The 20,099-nt window shown below is 35.8% G+C and overlaps 1 protein-coding gene across 1 annotated transcript in view; it reads left to right on the plus strand.

Moving 5' to 3' along the window:
• LOC108359655 (kinesin heavy chain) overlaps positions 1-15,724 on the plus strand; it is a 29,911-nt gene extending 14,187 nt beyond the window's left edge. The window contains exons 2-4 of the mRNA XM_017611607.1: positions 11,144-11,603; positions 11,676-13,549; positions 13,619-15,724. Of these exons, the coding sequence (XP_017467096.1) occupies positions 11,144-11,603; positions 11,676-13,549; positions 13,619-14,059 (2,775 nt within the window). The 3' untranslated portion in view covers positions 14,060-15,724. The remainder of the gene's footprint in view (positions 1-11,143; positions 11,604-11,675; positions 13,550-13,618) is intronic.
• The last annotated feature ends 4,375 nt before the right edge of the window (positions 15,725-20,099 follow it).

Genomic DNA, 20,099 nt, shown 5'->3' on the forward strand with positions numbered 1-20,099 from the left:
AAAAATTACACAATATCTATGACTGCTTAGTACAATTGTAACGGCTTCGTATATTTCCGCGACCGCGTAGGACAATAGGAGCAGGGATCGGAAACTCGGCCTTTCCGACCTCGCCCAACAGTTCGTCTATAGCGTGGAGCGGAAACTAGGACTTTCCGCCTGCCTCACTTACAAAGTAACGACTACGGGAACATGGATCGGAAGCTCGGCCTTTCCGACCATGATCAACGGCCTGTAAACAGGGCGGAGCGGAAACTAGGTCTTTCCGCCCGCCGCACACAAAAGTAGACTGGAGACAAGGCCTCGCCAGCTACCCAAATTGCTATTGAATATCATTGTTATCTTTACAAGTTAATATTTATAATTATTTCACTCTGTAATGTATCACACATACTTAAATATTCTAAATCTTTTTATCTCAACTGTCTGTAAGAAAACATTTTTCTGTAGACTAAAAATAAATAAATAAATAAATAAATAAATTGTCTTTCGCATATTTATACCAATGTAATAATATTTCAAATCAAAAATTATTATCACTGCTTGGTATTTTTTACTTACGTAGCTCGCACTATTTTTATTAAAACTATATAAAATATGAACTAAACTATTAAAGAAGACTTCATCGTAATTGTTCTTTTTATTTTATAATAAAAACCACGCGCACATTATTTTATTTTTTCGTTTTCTGATTTTTAATGCAATCTTGCGATTTAAAAATCGAATTCTAAAAAATGTTCTTCCCAAATAAAGCCTTTTTATATTTTGGTTCAAATTTAATTTGAAATTTCTCATCAGATTTTGAAAAAAATTAGGCTTTGTGATTAGCGTATCGCCATTAACTTTCACAAATTTTTAATTTAAAATGCAAAACCGCGTATCAAGATAACGCAAAACCGCGTATATGAGGTTGCATAAATTATTTTCTAGAGTTTAAAAACACTCATATTTAAAACTGGTTCTCTTTTTTACAAAGAAATCGCATTTCAGCACGAGTGGATAAGGCTTGATCCAAGAGCCTGTGTGGGCAAATCCAATTTTTGGCAAAAAATGTCAGTTACGCGGTTTTGAACAACGACGATATGCGGTTTTGTACTTCAACCGACAATATGTATTTATACACTTTCTTCATGCGTTCTGAAACCTAATCGTCAACCCCATTTTCGAAATTTTGTGGCTGGCGTAATTTTCAACTCCATAAAATAAAATCATCTGCTTAAAAAAAAAAATTTCTTCTAGTGATCAGGTAGCATGAATTTGATGAAATGTCATAATTTTATTAAAAGTCAAATGGTTAACAACAACAACGAATGTCATTAAATGAAACTACCTTCTTTTTTTTATTATGTATGCATAGCAAGATGTTCCTGATAAATTTTTTTCGTTTCATTTCTACTTTTAAAATTTTTTTATAGTAACAAATGCACTAGTACTAATTTTTTATGAAAATGAAAATAATCTTATTTACTTAATTACTTGTAAAATAGTCACAGTTACAAAGGGTTAACGAATAACTGCTAGAAAGAATTTTAAAACACTTGGATTTATTTAAAAATTACCAATCCTGATACCGTGATCAATATACATATGTATTTCGTTGGTTTTAAATTGTAAAAAAATCGACAGGCTAGTTAATATAATATTATAAGTTAAAATTTATATTTTATCTTTTTCGTATTTTTATCCCTACCTCTACCCTTTGCGTTATAATTACATTTATATGAATCTGTTCCTTTATGATGATATTGATTTCATTCTTGTATAATTCTTAATCTATATCTTATATATGGAGGAAGGTAAAAAAAAGTCATGGTGACAGTTGATAAATAAAAACCGGTTGGGCTTAGAGAGGGAAAAGTAATAATTTACTCACCCCCCTCTACACGAACGATACATTTCCAAAAAAAAATAAGTGGAATCGGCACGATACCGACTAATTTGTTTAGTGGCCTTTGGCGCTTAACCCATTATAGCAAGTGTTTCATTTTCAACTGTAATCAATTATTTAAGTGTCGTGGAGCATTCAGGTGAAGGTATTTATCATTTATTTGGTATTCTCCTATTTTTTTTAATCAAAAAATTTACTTTGAAATGTAGATGCTAAAAATTATTATTAAAAAAGCGTGAGTACCGGTCCGTCGGGTCTTAAAATTAGACGCATGTTTTAAAGAATTTTATGTAGTTTTCGAATATATAATTGGATCTTTTCGAATTTGCAAATGTATGTAATTTTCAGTTTCTTTTTGCATAATTTAGCGAAAAGAATTTTTCAAACAATGAAAAAATCTCATCAAACATTGGGAAAAAGAGAATATTTACACCTACGTAATTTTAAAATATAACCTTTGTTTTCTGAGATTGGAAAGCAGGAAACAAAAATTAAACAAAATTCCATCACATTTAATTACTGGGTCCACATTTTTTTGTGAATTTTGGGCGTTATAGTGATCCAATCCTTCCCATATTTCCACGAGAGTGGAGGGTCATCTTTGCCAAATTTCGTAATTCCCTATTTCTAAAATAAAATTAGAGCACATGTCAAGTTTCAGCGAAATCGGTACAGGTTTTATATTATTTCCACTGAAACTGAAATTACCTGCTCGAAACATTTGTTTGAATTTGAGGCTAAAACAAACAAAGTTACAGATAATTTTTCAATCGGCACTTATGCATTAGAGCTGGAAAACTAAAGATGGCACTATCGATTGTATCGATGGTTTTTGACTATCGATTTTGTAAGCACTATCGATGGTTTTCACTCATACATACATTATTCAGCAACATATGTATGTATTTCAGAACGCAGATGCTCCTTGAAGCCAAAAATCGTTGATAAACTTGGCCACGACCATCGATAGTTTTCCAGCTCTATTGTACATTACTATAGACGTGAATTATAACATTCTTAAAAAATCTCCTGGATTTTTGTTCGCCTGCTATCGCTTGAGTTGCTGAGAACATGACGCAGTATTTTTATACTTATTCATGATCTAATTTATGAAAGCATAACAAAGCCGCTTATTTGTGTACATTTTAGTCATTAGAATGCTCCGAATACGACGTACATACTATGTATGTACATATGTGGATGAGTCAAACCTTAGGAACGAACAGAGGCAATGAATGGAACGACCTTTTCAATTACTTACCAACTATATTTGACTTAAGTTAATTTGTTGGTGTTTTAGACAAATCTTTTATATACAAAAACAAAATATAGGCTGGCTTTTTATTGTTATTAATTACTTACATCATGCATGTGTATGCAGTAAGCAGCGGGCAGAATTTTTGTTAGTTTTCATTATATGTATTTAGAAAAGTATTTTTCGATTGGTTGTGTGTTTTTTCCAACATCTTCCCTTTCTTTCTACTTAATCGGGCAATCGTTTAGTTTTCAGCCGCTTGCTTTGCTAGTAGTCAGTCTTATCAAATTTCCTCTAACTGAGCTATCAAGTTTATATTATTTTGTTTTGGTACCTCTTTGCTGCATAATATTCCTCTTATTATTTCGTCGGCATGCTTTCTACTCCACATTCCCATTTAAATGGAATATTGATTTTTCTAACTTCGTCGCATTTAATTTGCATTCAGTTTTGTTATTTTATATTATTTATTTTCTCTCGTGGAATTTCCTTTGGCAAGTAGCCAAAGAGTGATTGTGTTTCAAGTTCCACTAGTAGGTACTCTTGCCAATCCACTCCCGTTTAACAAGACGACTAATGTCTTTAGCCCAACCTCGGAATTCACCTCTCGCTAACTACAAAAGTAAATATGCATGTTTTTGGGTGTCCTATTTGGCAAAAGCGGCAAGAGCAGCGCAACAGTGAAATACCCAGTCGTTAGCGAATAAATAAATAACACGGCAACAGGAATATGATTATGTTATTGATGGCATATCGATATACAGTCAGTCAATAAACTTTACGGGCAACTATTTCTTAAATCTTTTATTTTTCGCTAATTTTTTTTATAAAAGTATGGTTAATTTTACAACAAAAACCCCAAAAAATCAGAGTTCCAAACTATGTGCAAAATTTAAGAATATTCTGCAAATTTTCATTAAATTATTGTACTTTTTAATGAGACTCTTTAGAAAACAATTTAGTATGCAGTTTTTTAGCCCATTTAATTTTAGTAGAGTAAAAAGCGAGTCTGAGGAAGCTAGGACTTACCATTGATTTTTGAAATTTTTTTTTTGTTGGCGGTGTCGCTCATTTTCATCATATAAAAAAATTATCGAACTTCTTTTTAAAGAGTGTAATTAAAAAGCGCAAAATTAAAGAAAATTCTGCAAGGTTAGGAACTCTGATTTTTAGAGTTTTTGTTGTAGAATTAACCATCTTTTTATAAAAAAATTAGCGAAAATTAAAATATTTAAAAACGGTTGCCCCTATTGCAAAAAACTCTCTGTAGCTAAACTTTATTGATTGACTGCATATATTTACATGAATGTATATATGTATGCATGTATGTATATGAATGTACATATCGAGCCCTATCCGCCAAAATAACGTAAGCGACATATTTTTCAAAATTTTCTTTTTGATGCAGAAATACATATGTATTCCTAGAGCATCTAGATGCATTTCAGCATCAAAAAGAAAATTTTGAAAAAAATATCGCTTACGTTATTTTGGCGGTTAGAGCTCTGAATGTATGTATGAATATTCCATATACAGAAAATGATGAAAAACTTTTAAGTTTGCAAACTTCAAACAGCGCATAATGAGTAAAGTAATATGCATGCATACTAGGGTGTTCGATCATTTGCCTTTTTTCCAAAACCGGTTTTCGAGTTATTCGAATTAAAAGAAAAAAAAAAACGGTTCCCTGTTTTAAATTAACAGCCCTATTCGCGTGTTGTCACAGTCGTCAATTGTCACAGTTCAATTGTCATTATCGTGTCATCAACTGTTGTCATAAGTATGCACAGTCAATAATGACAAGCGAAAAGCTCGTTTTATTTGGCTATTGCGGCGAAAGTTTCTCTATAGTGAAACAGCTGTTCTTTGTTTACATTTGAATTGTTCTTTTTGACCGCCACTGCAACAGAAGGGATTCCTTTAAATAAAATACACCACAGCAATGGATTACGAAACACCGGAAAAGTGAGTAATTTTATAATAGGAAAATTGATTTCATTTTATTATGAATCCGTGTATTAACAGGCGTGGGAAATATGAATGCACCACATAAGAGCAGCTGCAGTTTTTTTTAAAGACCACCCGTAACGTGTAAAAACTGTCCAGAAAAACTGTTGTCTCGGAGGCCCCTCAGAAGTCTTCTCTGTATAATTTCTTCTTGCTGCACAATAATAGCCGCGTACATAATAATTATTTCCTCCATGAATAATATTCTGCAACGGGTACTATTATGATATGCATACGCAAATAATAATTTTTTAATAAAATGGTTTCACAGTTTTCAGTTAGTAAAATTTTGCAACTTTTTTCTGTAAAATTAATAAATTTGAAAATATTAACATATGTTTCAGCGTTGTCACGTACTCAATAGGTCATCACGAAAATACTAGCAATTGTCACTGTTTGGAGCTTTCAAATTGCCCTCTGCATACCTAAACGTGACAATTGATTATAAACATGACAATAGTTATAGCGGCAAGTTTTGTCATTGCACGCGAATTGGGCTGTAAGAAAAAACCGGATAATCCGGTTTTATTTTACTTAGCTTTCATACAGTGCAAATGCTTATGCTGGTATGAAGTCATGACCAAAAATTTCAATAAAACTATAAGAATCAAAGGTAGCTTTTGTTTAGGAAAGAGCAAGAGCAAAATAAGTTCGAAGTTTTTGTATTTTGAAGCGAATTTCCGTCATTACTTGTCAAATTTGATATGGGGACAAACCGGTATCGCTCATGTGCCATATTCAGTGTCATTTTCGTTCTCGAATAACACTGAAGATGGCACATCGCCGAAACTGGTGTTTCTTTAAACCAAATTTGGCAAGGGTTGACGCAAACTTGTTTCAGGATACATCGTATACAAACCCTGTGAAAATTTTTGCATTTTTCTGACTTTCTTCGATTAAATTTTTGGTCCCAACAACATCAAAACAAGTTTTCCAAATAGCTCTCGTCCCTCAGCATACAATGGCAAATCTCCGATCATATAAAAGCTTCTGTCATATAAAAGCTTTTTCGGATCTGGAGTAAGAGTGCAGATCTCTCCATTTAGGACTTTCCCTTAAACTGGAAAAAGCCTTGAAAACTTCGAAAAACTCGAAATTTTAATTAAGGGGTCAAGATTTGAATGAAATGAAAAAACCGGTTTTCCGATAAAAAAAGATTTAAAAAAACCGCCTATAGAATTAAAAATCAAACAGTGAAAACCGGTTTGGAAAAACCGAGTCAATCGCCCTAATGAGCACGTTTACTAAAACAAACAATTTTTATATACCAATGCACTTTTTTATGGATTCTCTGAACTTCCAAATGATTTTAAAAAAATATATAGTCGTCTAAAGACTTTATCCAAAATTCTAAAAGCCTGCCTGCTGCCGTTCCTACTTTATTATTCCATGTGCTCGTATGCACTCAGAATTCGCTCAAATGTAGGTCAGCAGGATGCATTCGTTGACTAAAACGAAAAAATTACTTTGTGCTAAACACAAGCCATCGTGGCATGTGCACATTGGAATTTAATGAAAATTTATGCCTGAACTTTTGCTTTCATTTTTGTGACTGACAGATATGTGGGTGGTTTGGTTGGTTGATTACACGTACGTACACTTCCGCAGAGAGAGAATGGATAGGAAACTGTTGATATTTATTTTATTTTAGTTGATATCAAGCGGATTGTTTACTGGTCAGTGAAGTTGGCGTAGCAATTGGCATTTAACTTAAAACTATAAACAATAGATATGGTCTTAAGTTAGCAGGTTTTTTTTGCTGCCAGCGTCTTTCATATAAAAGAAAATTTTGTAATAATCGGCGAAAAAAGGCCGATGCCGATGCCGATACTCAATTTTGTGCCGATACTAGCCGATGCCGATTATCGGTCGGACTCTATTCATTACGCTACGCACACACTGCAGCCGGCATTGGCCAAATGGTGCTTGGCCGATATCGGCTAAATGAATTAACACTTGTGATTATATGAGCGTTCTCACATACATATAAACCGATAACCGAACCGACCTCGGCCATTGACGTCCGATAAATTTAAACATGTTTGTTTTTCTCGTCCGAGTCACTGCTTACAAAATTGAAATGAAAACTAGATTTGTGCGTACAAATGCAGTCGGCAAATAATCTGGTTAAGTGTGCGCATCAGTTCGGACGGTCAAATTGTTCGGCCGAAATCGGTCGGCTTATCGGTAGCAATGTGGGCCTAGCATTATACGGACATTCCATACAAAAATTTAAATTTTTTTTGCGCGATGGTCATCGTTTATATTTTTATTTAAGCATATTTTGTAAAAGTACTAACACGAAAAGTGTGCACCGAAACTATTCGAATTTTGGTGATGAAGCTGATTCCGTACCACCGTTAAATGCAGATGTGAAGAATTTAATAGTTGTCGTCTTTGCTTTCGGCATACTTAATTACTAGTAGATTCAAAGTATTTGTTTGGACACTAAATAGTATTTAGAGGTGATTTAAGTTATTTCTGAATACTAAATAATAATAATAATAATAATAGATTGGCGCTTACACATATGTTAGTGTTTGGCCGAGCTTCTCCTTCGGGAAAATAAAAAACGCTCGGTAACTTTTACTTTTTTTTATTCAGGGGTTGATAATAAAATGAAATGTTTCGTGATTTGCGAAACTTTTCACAATTTTTTCGTTATTTTATCGGCTACTTTCGGGACTTCTTGAAATTTCTCGTGTTTTACTTTTCTGAGATTTTTTTTAAGTACTTTGGAGAATTTTTCAAGACTTTTTTTATTTATTTGTAAATTTCTAGATTTTCGGCCGCGGTTTCGGTAAGAGCGAATTTTATTTGTGCGAATTCGCACGACATCGCTACCCTACGGCCTTATGCCGACTCCGAACGGCGATTGTATTCTTCTGGAAAGATGTTGTTTCATGGCAAAAATGTACTCGGAGGTTTACCATTGCCTGCCGAGGGCCGGCCGCTATTGGAAAACCCGTTTTATTTTCTTTTACTTTTTGTTATTGTTCGGAAACGCACTTTTAACCACTACACCACAACGTCCGCCTTTCATAAATACTATCATCTAGTCTAGTCTAGTCTGAAATACTGCAAATAAAAACCTAAATACTTTTGTACTTAGTATTTAGTAAATACAATTTTGCCCATTACTGATATGAACGTCATGAACCAAAAAACTATAACATACGCGTGTAGTCAAAGAATTAAACTTAAATTTAAAACTAATTTTAAAATTTACGAGCACTTATTTATTAATAAATTTGGTTTGAAATCAGAGGTGTTAAGGAGTGCAGTCATTTTAAACTAAATTATTAATTTGATTGAAGTCAGAAGTGATTGCAATAATTTTTCGTTAGTCCTGACTAAGACAAAAAATAGTTCAATAAAAATGTGCATGCAAAGATTGCTTTAGAATTTCGGCCTTTATTGCTGAGCGGCGCCGCCAACCATTCAGAAATAAAATAACGGAACATAAACCGACGCAATCACGAAAACCAAGAAAATAAAAATAACGGATTTCTACCCGCCGGCGAATACAAGCAACCAAAAAGCACCTACCTGTGAGATAATGAAACAAAAGCGGTCGCACTTAGATGGGTATGCATGACCTAATGACAGTTAAAACAGATAGTAACACGAATACATAAAAAGCGGAAGGAAACAGGAACTATTCAGAACGAAAAATTACACTGAAGATGGCACAACGCCGAAACCGGTTTGTCTCCAAACCAAATTTGACAAGGGATGACGGAAAATCGTTCCACAATACATCATTCAGAAATGGCGCTCATTGCGTTACCGCCTCAATAGTATTTCATATATTTTAATCTTAAGCCGCTCGCCGCTTTGCCGCTCACTGCGTGGCCTCGGCCTAGACTGCAGAAATGATTAATTAGTAATGAATAACGGAAAAGACTAATTACTTCAACTTTGCAGTCTTAAGACAAATATATCGTTGATGCTGTAGTTTATACATGTGTACATCACCAATTTAATATGGAACCTTACAATATTTTAGCAATAACTTACATTGTGCATTAATTTTGTAGCGAAGAAAAAAAAACAAAACAAACAGAGATAGAGAACTGTCAAATCGAACTAAGAATGTGCCCGTGGGAATGGGGTAATTCGCGATCGTAATAGGAGCAGCGAACACTGAACACTGAAAGAAGATTGCCTACCATATGTCATTTTGTTTGCCAAACACGTATAAGTTTTATCAGTGGCAATATTTGCGTGTGGGGATTTTTCATTGTATGTGTTATTTAACGTCCAAGTACATAATCAAAAATAACACAGGCCCAGCGGCGGCTCCAAACTTTTTTTGGGGTGTGTTTTCCGGGGAATTTGCCACTAATTCTTATTACTGTAAACGAGTAATTCTTGTATATATATATTAGGGTGATCCAGAGTAACTAACCTGACGAATTTGTGGCCTTAAAATGACCTATTTACTGAGAAAGAAATTCTCCCATTTGGAAAAATTTTTATTTCAAGTTAAAAGTTTTCGGTTGACACATGAAATTTTCTAGTAAATAAATTTGTTTTCATAAAAAATATTTTAACTTTTGAACCGTTAAGAAAAGTTATGAAAGAGGGATAGAGGTTTTTCTAAGCATATTCTTGTAGGGCATTAAACTCTCTAAAAAATTACCCAGAAGTTGGTTGTCTTAGAGACGATTAAATGTATTAAATATGTTAATATATTGTTGGACGAGGTATAGCATTGATAAAAAATTGTAATCGAACTTTCGCGAAAGACGAAGAACGAAACCAATTTCTTTTGCAAGTAATACAATTACAGTTAAATAATTTAAAAAGTAATTTTTAAGCAAAAACACAACCGACTTCAATTCTCATATAAAAATTTAGGAGTACCGTTAATTTTTTCATAATCCAATGATCGGATCTAAACCAAATTAATATGGGGCCACCTGTGAGACACTACCTTTCCGATAGAAGAATAATTATCGAAATCAGTGGAAGTGGTCGAATGTATGCGGTAACATACAAGAAAAACAAAAATATTCCGATGAATTGATAACCTTCTTTGTTAAGTTGGTTAAAAATAAATATTCAAAACTTGTTAATATGTAGCGGTCTTATAATTATACAACGCAGCGTACTATTAACTTGTTTTACTGGTGATAAGAGAATTTTTGAATTGTTAATTTATTCGTTATTTAGTGTTAAAATAAATATAAAATTTTTTTTGTGATTTCAATGTGGAGAATTTTTCCTTCGGGAACGTTAAAAAATTCTGGTCACCTTACCTTAATCAACCTTTCGACAATGCTCTCATTGATCTGCTTTGTGGCCCAGTTCAATTTTAGGCCGAAATTCTGAACGTTTTGGCAGTTTCCTTTTCATTAGCTTGCTTTTAACCATTGTCCAATACCTACTCTCAATGTGCCGACACTATGGGTATTCACTGCCTTTGGAAGAAAATCAAAATTTTTGCATTGAAGAAAGGTAATGGTGGATCTAGCTTGTTAGGCTGGAATCTGGCCAAACACTGTGGTTCGCCTTTTTCCAAATACTTTACGTTAAACATACACTTCTCCGTTAATTCTGCTAGTTGGCGCAAACGATGATGTCCTTTTACCAAATTCTGCTTCAAAGGATACTTTTCAATATTTATTGATGTGTGTGCACCCGGGAGTGTTTCGCCTTTTAACTTCGTGTAGTACGGTTGTACCGGCAATAGTTTTTTCACGTCTGAAGATGATCTCGAGGACCAATTTTGACGTTGCCTTTTGACCGCTTTTAATGCTTCCAAATATCGGTTCAGATTTGTATCTCCTTGTCAATATCTATATGTAATGTTTCGGCCTTTGTGAGTGTATTATAAAAATTACCATTTAAAAATTATTTTTGTAGATCTTTATCATACAAATTGAATTTCAAAATTATTTTGGAGTGTAATTTAAAAACTAGAAATAAGGGCCATTCTCTATCTATACATACCCATATTTAATGTGATTTCCAATTCTATTCTACAGGGCAAAGTGTACTTGTTCGACAAAGTCTTCAAGCCAAATGCATCCCAAGAGAAGGTATACAATGAGGCTGCCAAGTCCATTGTTACAGACGTGCTGGCCGGTTATAATGGTACGATTTTCGCCTACGGTCAGACGTCGTCCGGTAAGACACACACCATGGAGGGTGTTATCGGTGATCCGGCGAAGCAAGGTATCATACCGCGTATCGTCAACGATATCTTCAATCACATCTACACAATGGAAATGAACCTTGAGTTTCACATAAAGGTCTCATACTATGAAATCTATATGGATAAAATTCGTGATTTGCTTGATGTCTCGAAAGTGAATCTGAGCGTGCACGAGGATAAGAATCGTGTGCCGTATGTAAAGGGTGCTACAGAGCGCTTCGTCTCGTCGCCCGAGGATGTGTTCGAGGTGATCGAGGAAGGAAAATCAAATCGGCACATTGCTGTGACAAGTAAGTACGCCTAACGTTATAGCTAATTGTAAGCTTTTAATTGCTTTTTTGTCTTCGTTATTTTTCTTTCAGACATGAATGAACATTCTTCGCGTTCGCATTCAGTATTTTTAATCAACGTGAAACAAGAGAACTTGGAGAACCAAAAGAAACTTTCCGGCAAATTGTACCTTGTAGATTTGGCTGGTTCGGAGAAGGTATCCAAGACTGGCGCCGAAGGTACTGTACTTGATGAAGCTAAAAACATCAACAAATCATTGTCTGCCTTGGGTAATGTGATCTCCGCACTGGCGGACGGCAATAAGACGCACATACCGTATCGTGATTCGAAATTAACGCGTATCTTGCAAGAATCTTTGGGTGGTAATGCACGCACCACAATTGTGATTTGTTGCTCACCAGCTAGTTTTAATGAGGCTGAAACCAAATCGACGTTGGAGTTCGGTCGCCGCGCCAAGACCGTTAAGAATGTGGTTTGTGTCAATGAGGAACTTACGGCTGAAGAGTGGAAACGACGTTATGAAAAGGAAAAGGAGAAGAACGCACGCCTTAAGGGTAAGATTGAGAAGTTGGAACTGGAGTTGGCTCGTTGGCGCGCCGGTGAAACCGTTAACGCCGAAGAGCAGGTCATTGTGGATGACCCCATGGAGGCAAGTACGCCCAATTTGGAAGTGGAGGCTCCAGCGAATACTGCTGGTCCTGTGCCTGCAACTCCTGCGGCCGGCCTTATGGTGGGCTCAATCACCGGCGATGAGCGCGCACGTCTAGAGGCTGAGCGCGAACGCCTCTACCAGCAGCTGGATGAGAAGGACGAAGAGATTAACCAGCAAAGTCAGTATGTGGAGAATCTGAAGGATCAGATTTTGGAACAAGAAGAGCTAATTGCAAATGCACGCCGCGAATACGAGGCACTTCAGTCGGAGATGGCCCGCATCCAACAGGAAAACGAATCGTCCAAGGAAGAGGTGAAAGAAGTGTTGCAGGCGCTCGAAGAATTGGCTGTTAACTACGATCAAAAGTCGCAGGAGATTGATACCAAGAACAAGGATATTGACTCCATGAATGAGGAATTACAACAAAAGCAAACGCTGCTCAATACGACCACGTCAGAGCTGCAACAATTGAAGGACATGTCATCACATCAGAAGAAACGCATCAATGAGATGCTGACCAATCTTTTACGTGATCTCGCCGAAGTCGGTCAAGCATTAACCGCTAGCGACTCTGGCGTCGACATGAAGATGAACACCGTCACTGGTGCGGGCGATTCGACTAAAGTCGAGGAAGACTTCACCATGGCGCGTCTATATATTAGCAAAATGAAGACGGAGGCCAAGAATATGGCACAGCGTTGTGTCAACATGGAAACGCAGCAGGTGGACTCGAACAAAAAACTGTCCGAGTATGAAAAAGACCTGGGCGAATATCGTTTATTGATCTCGCAGCATGAGGCGCGCATGAAGTCGCTACAAGAATCGATGCGCGAGGCCGAAAACAAGAAGCGCGCACTCGAGGAACAAATTGATTCACTGCGTGAGGAATGCGCCAAGCTGAAGGCGGCCGAACATGTGTCCGCTGTAAATGCCGAAGAGAAACAGAAGGCGGAGGAACTGCGTTCCATGTTCGACTCGCAAATGGATGAACTGCGTGAAGCGCACACCAAGCAGGTATCCGAATTGCGTGACGAAATACTGGCCAAGCAGCATGAGATGAACGAAATGAAGGATGTGTACCAGAAGTTGATCTTGGCACATCAGCAGATGACAGCCGATTACGAGAAATTGAAGCAGGAGGAAGCCGACAAGTCCAACAAGTTGCAGGACATCATTTTAACCAACGAGAGACGCGAGCAGGCACGCAAGGACTTGAAAGGTCTCGAAGATACCGTTTCAAAGGAGCTGCAAACGCTGCATAACCTCAGGAAGCTTTTCGTGCAAGATTTACAGGTAAGTGTAGGGCAGAAATCACCCAAATTCATACAAAGTGTAACTACTCATTTTCTCATTTCACTGCAGGCGCGCATCAAGAAGACCGTGATCAACGAAGACAACGAAGAGGATGGCTGCTCTTTGGCACAAAAACAGAAAATCTCCTTCCTCGAAAACAATCTCGACCAGTTGACAAAGGTGCATAAGCAATTGGTGCGTGACAATGCTGATTTGCGCTGTGAACTGCCAAAACTGGAGAAGCGTCTGCGCACCACCATGGAGCGTGTCAAGGCGTTAGAATCGGCGTTGAAGGAGGCGAAAGAAGGTGCGATGCGCGACCGCAAACGTTACCAATACGAAGTGGATCGCATCAAGGAAGCGGTGCGGCAAAAGCATCTCGGACGCCGTGGTCCCCAGGCACAAATCGCCAAGCCCATACGCGCCGGACAGGGCAACATTGCCATTCGCGGTGGCGGCGGCAATGCAATTGGCGGCCAATTGCCGCAGGCAAGTGCTGTTAACTCATAAAGCGATTAATGTATTTGCAAATACTACTACATTTTAAAGTAAAACCATTTGCAATTTTCCAATGAATGATGCAAGCCAGAAATAAAGTGCGAGAGGATAGAAGATGTTTGAGAGGTGGAAGGGGGGGATAAGTTTTTAAGAATTTGCGGCGGAGTAGCATGCGTGCCGTGGCGGATTTGGAAAAGAGAAGGGATTAGAAAAGTTGAAATGCATTGAAGCGAGCCAAATGCTTAGCAACAATTATAGGAATGTAGAAGCATACAAAAATGATTAAACATTTCTATTTAGAGAAAACAAAATAATTATTTATTTTACATGAAAACCATAATAATGAATTGTAATACAAGAAAACTAATGATATAAAATATAATTTTAAACCATACAGAATATGAAGAAAATTTAAATGGAAAAAAAAACCAAAAAAAAACTAAAAACAAGCTATATAAAATACAACATACTTGTGAAAAATGAAAAGAATGTGCGAAAGTCACTTTTGGTTGCTACCCGAAAAGAAGGTATGTTTTCAATGTTTTCTATGATTTTTTATTTGTTATATTTTGGGCATAGAGAATTTGGTAACCAAGCTTTTGAACTCTGGTTTGGGATGTGGTCATATAGTTCTTACGTTCTGCATTATCTTGTTTTCTTTATTTTATTTTTATTTCTGTTTCTTGCTAATGTTTTAATCTTACTTTGTTTTTGGGGGTTTTTAGCATTAGTCTTCACTTTAATGAGGTATTTCTATTTTTTTTTTTTTTTTTATCCTTGAGAAAGAATGTCATATTTGGACAGCAAAAGCATAATTTTGCCTGGCGCGAAATTCCATGGAAATGTATTTTGCTAATGAATGCAGTGCTGAATGTACTAAGAATTTGTGCCTTTTGAAACCGTGCTCAAATACAGTGAACTTTCAATTTCCAATATTTACTTGTAATTGATTTGAAGTTACTCTTCGGTCATTTATTTACTAATACACATGTAAATACATATGTACTAAGTTACTTCTAAACATATTTTTATCCACTTTTAATAGCAACTAAAAGGGCTGGCGTTGTGTGTTCGTGAAAACTCAGTTCAATTGTAACGATTTTATATTCTAATAAGACTTTAAAAGGTATCTTTGGTTGCATAGCAATATACTTAAATACATACATAGAATATTTTTTTAATTATTCATTCAAAAATTTACGGTTTTTGGAAAGTCTAAACTCTCAGCTGCTGAAAAATTGTTTTTGTAGGCGCAGTTTCTCAGCTTTACATGTAAACTCGAAATACATCCATTCATACATGATTGCCTTGACTTCTAAAAGTAATAAATATATTCATTTTAATAGCAACTAATTACAACTAGCTATTATTGAAACGCTTTTTAAAATACAATGAGGCATGTTTTGTAATTCAGTTTCGTGTGAATTCGAGCTAAGTTCGTTTTAAATTAAAATTGGCAGGAGTTGAAACTCACTCGGAAGTGAGTTGCAGAACCTACCTGAATGTCTCATTAATAATGGGTGTCGTTACACTTACACACGTACTTATATTGTAAACTAAGCTTTTTTCATTCAAGCATTCACCATGTTTTTCTTACTGGACAACTATGCTTATTTTATTTTTTTAATACGGTGAATTGCAAATTTAAAGTCTTCAGGTTTTGTACCATTTGTGAAAGAGAAAAAAATTTAAATGCAGTAAGTGGAAATATTGAAACAATATTTTTATTGTGAACCTAATGAACACAATACTGAAAAAATATGAAGTCATTAAAGTTTTTCAAAAGTATGAATCTGCAGAATTTTTTTATATAACCGCAAAATCATAAAAACGGAATGAAAGTATGTTGGGCAAAACTATCGACATTTTTTCACAAACAAAAGAGTAACTATAAAAGTAAATATAGTAAAAGTAGCGACTGCATTAAATAAAAAGGTTAGCGCGTGCTCACGCTCTGCTTTAAATTTGCAATTTCTGCACTTTATTATATTCGTAAGTTCAGTAAGGGAAATTATAATATTGATCATACATTTAAATGAAAAATAAAATAAAAATAAATAAAAATTTAAAGTAGTTTCAACAAACAAAGTGGATATTTATGCAAATTATACTTATAACAAATTATGCCAGCAGCGTTAAGATGCAATGTGCTTTCAAATAAATTTACTCAGCGCCACGTTGTACTATGCCATTGAATATTTAGTGAAATAAGAAAATTTGCGAACAGGAAAGAGATTGTATGGCACAGTATTTGGAACACCCGTTGCTGCGTCACTTTAGCTGCGAAATGTTTTGCACAATGTTTTTTTGCTATATAATAATTGTAATGATGAAAAAAGTTAAAATTTACTACGAGTTTCTCCAAATGAATTCATTCAAAAAGTTTGACTAAAATAAGTATAAAAATAATTTGCTTATAAACACAATTCATACAAACAGACACACGCATGCGCGGAAATTTAACTCTGCGTCAAGAGGATTCAAAGATTGTCGTACTATGAAAATGAGAAATCATACAATAAAAAACGAAAAAGTCAGTAGTTATATATGTACATATGTATGTATGTACATACGTGCATATACAATACATATATGAAAAGATATAAAAAATAATAAAAAAATATATGTACGAAATTTATTCTTGTTTTCATTAGCATAAGCGAATTTTCAGTGTGTCAATGTAGTATTCAAGGTCAAAACATATTCAATTATTTAAGCCTTCTAAAGTGGGCACTGTCACGACAATCGTACTACAATGGATTCAACAATAGCCCGACTACATAGTCTATAGGCTCGCTGAAAACCGCCCAAAATTCAAGGCGAAGCTGCTATAGCAGCATTTTTTTTTTTGCTGAAACCATGCAAGGCGTAATTTTAGTTCGATTCAATAATTTTAAATGTTATGCTTTTATGTGGCAAGCACAATAATCATACCGAGTTTGGTACAAATTGATCGAACGGTTACCGAGATTCAGATGTGGTCATGAGTGGGCGGTGCCAGGCCCATTTTCCAAAATTTTATTATAAATGTATTTTTTGCTAAAGAGTTATTGCAAACATTAATTTTTGGTAAACTAGCTACAGTATTTATTGATTTATCGAAGATTTCGTATTTTTCTAAATAACTGTTATACGGGATGCGGGCGTGGATATGAACTGATTTTAAAAATTTTCAGTCGTTTGGTATGTTGTACCAAGGTCAACAACTGTGTCAAGTTTGGGAGAAATTGGTGAAGCGGTTACCAAGATATACACATGTAATCATAAGTAGACCTGGCTACGCCTATTTTCCAAAAATTTATAATATTATTATTTGTCGTTTATAAATCATTTAATAATTAATTTTGAGTTAATAAGAATGAGTAGTTACTAAAATATCGCAGTTTTCGTATTTCTGAAAACTACCGTTATATGGAAGGTAGGCGTGGTTATTGTCCGATTTTGCCTTTTTTCTATACCATGCGTCCTACGCTAAAAAGGACACATACCAAATTGCGTTAAAATATCTAAATATTTAATCAAGTTATCGCGTGCACAGACGGACGGACAGGCAGTCACCGCTGAATCGATTTCTTTTTCAATTCTTATCATTTATGTATTAAAAAAATAAACTTCTTTATGTACCCTTACACAAAATTTTGTATTACCTGATATGAAACTTCTCCTTAAAATTCGCTGGCTCGAAATTGGTTTTACACCCATAGTTTCTTAAGCAAAGTTGCTCAAAATGATCAAAATGAAGAGCATTTTCCGCATATGCGATTTTTCCGTTTTTCTGATCGCTACTTTCATTAGCGGTGAATCTGATGGCTTGTTGCATCTGAAAGGTAAAAGCTTCCAAAAACCTGCGGACCGAGGGGGTTAGAAGAGAAGGTTGGTTTAAGTGGTTTGTCACCCTGATGACTATCAATTAGCAGGTTTGACATTTTGATTCTACAACTCGTGCAAACTACCACCGAGTGTATTTAGCCTCATCCTTCCGAGGGATGGATACTCGCACAGGAAGTGTTCGACGGTCTTCTTTGAGCCCGGGTCATTTCAACTGGGACAGAACCTTTGGAAGGGAAAGGCAATCCTTTCAGAAGGACCCCAACAGGTCAGGTAGTTCTTTGCTCATTCCCGAGAGCTTAGGTGGGTCCTAGGACGCCCAGGACATCATATCTGGCCATGTGGTAGTCAGGGACAGTCGTTCCATCAATGTATCACGAGAAACCAGTAAACAAAGAGAGCTCTTGGTACCGATTGCGTTCCTTTTTTCAGTAGCGAAGATACCAATAGAGACAAACACGCTAAACGGCGAGGCATCTGAGTGGTCAAAAGTCCTCAGTAGTCTTTTGAGATCAAAACAGGAAGCCATCTCACTAATGATTAACATCTCGAAACTTTTTCAGCCACCAAGAAGAGTTATGAGCTGACGGCTGCCCGATATTGGCATCCCGCAATGGCATTCATGAACTCTAAAATTAAATGGGTCTTTCTGGCCTTTTGTTTAACAAAATCACCCTTCTCCGCGCACATAACCGCAATGGTAATTAAAGTAGGGAGCAAATCCTCGCAAATCGCTTGCCGGCACCACGCTAGGCCTGTTTTTGTGATCAGGGACAAGTAGGAAGCAGTGGACAAAACTTCGCACTTGTCACACATCCGGACAGAAACAGGATGACAGCGAGACTTAAATGCTCTCAACTTTTTATACTCGATCACGCTTGTGCACAAGCCATTCTAAGAGGCCCATAAAGGGCGGAAAAAAGTGCTTCCTTGCATGCCTTCTAGAAGGGCTTATCCATTTACAATTTACGCGAATGCAAAAATGTATATTATTTAACATTAAATTTATATTAGGGTCTTTCCATATCAAATCACCCAGGCCGAGGAAAACTGAATTTAAGTTTGCGATCAGCGATTGTTCCCTGAACAATTTAAGGAGACACGTATTTTTTCTTTTTGCTCAGAAATTCGAATTTTTCGAATAATGCATTTTTTTCTTTTTGAGTACGAACTTTTTTTTCCCTCTCTTAATAACAACTTTTTTAGGATTTTAAGGATTTTTTTTTTAAATTGCAGATAATCATTACTGAATCGATCTAGTGAACTAAACATCAGTAATTGTTTATTAATAACTAATTACTGTTTATAAAAAATTTGTTTAATTGATTTTTTTTTAAATGGCCATATTTTTTTCTCTCAAATTTTTTTGTCTATTAGGGAAGAGTATAAACTATTTTCAGTATGAGTAGCAATATGCTGAAATTCGTCGTTTTCGAGCTATGATTTTTTTTTCTGAAAATGCACTTGTATGATGCTAGCAGATTTTCGTGCCAGTTGAGGGCACTAAAATTGTTGCCCATTATGATAAAGTTTCCTTGCTGGAAAGTTTTTGAGGTTGCCCGATTAGAGCCACAAGTTTCTTCCAATTGGGCCCAAATTTTGCCGATTTTACCAATCTACCGAAGATTTTCCCAACCAGCGCTCAAAATTTGCTCAAAGTGAACATGCGTACGCAGTTAAAAAGTTTTATCGAAAATATCATACATACACACACAAAAAATCACAATGGTAGCTCTGAGTATTGCGCAATATTTAAGTATAGTATTTCGGGGTGCACTCTACAATAATTTGAGTTATGAATTTTTTTTTACACCGAAGCTGAATAAAATGCGTAAATTACAAATTTACAAATTTTTTAAATTTTGTTTAGAATTTTTTTGAGTATGCAATTTTGTAGCCCATCGACCCTATTAAGCTGGCATTTCAGGGTACTATTTTATATATATATAAGGAAAATTTGAAAGTTAGGGGGGGCTCGAGCACCCCCCTGCCCCTACCTGGCTACGCCCATGAGTGCACCCCATAACACTGTACACTTAGGTCTCTTTTTTCCGGAAGTATAATCACAATACCAAGAGTGTAATTGAAATTCTTAACATCGATTTCTCGACCGACTCGGAAATTTCCCCTATTAGCCCCCTTTCATCAAAAGTTGGACAGCACAATAACAGCACTTAACGCCATAAACACTCAGATAACACGCGGCCTAAACCAAAACCGCCCC

Source organism: Rhagoletis zephyria, unplaced genomic scaffold (assembly GCF_001687245.7).
Source record: "Rhagoletis zephyria isolate East Lansing unplaced genomic scaffold, Rhagoletis_zephyria_1.1 Rzeph_scaffold_00432, whole genome shotgun sequence".
In the NCBI taxonomy this organism is placed as follows: Eukaryota; Metazoa; Arthropoda; class Insecta; order Diptera; family Tephritidae; genus Rhagoletis; species Rhagoletis zephyria.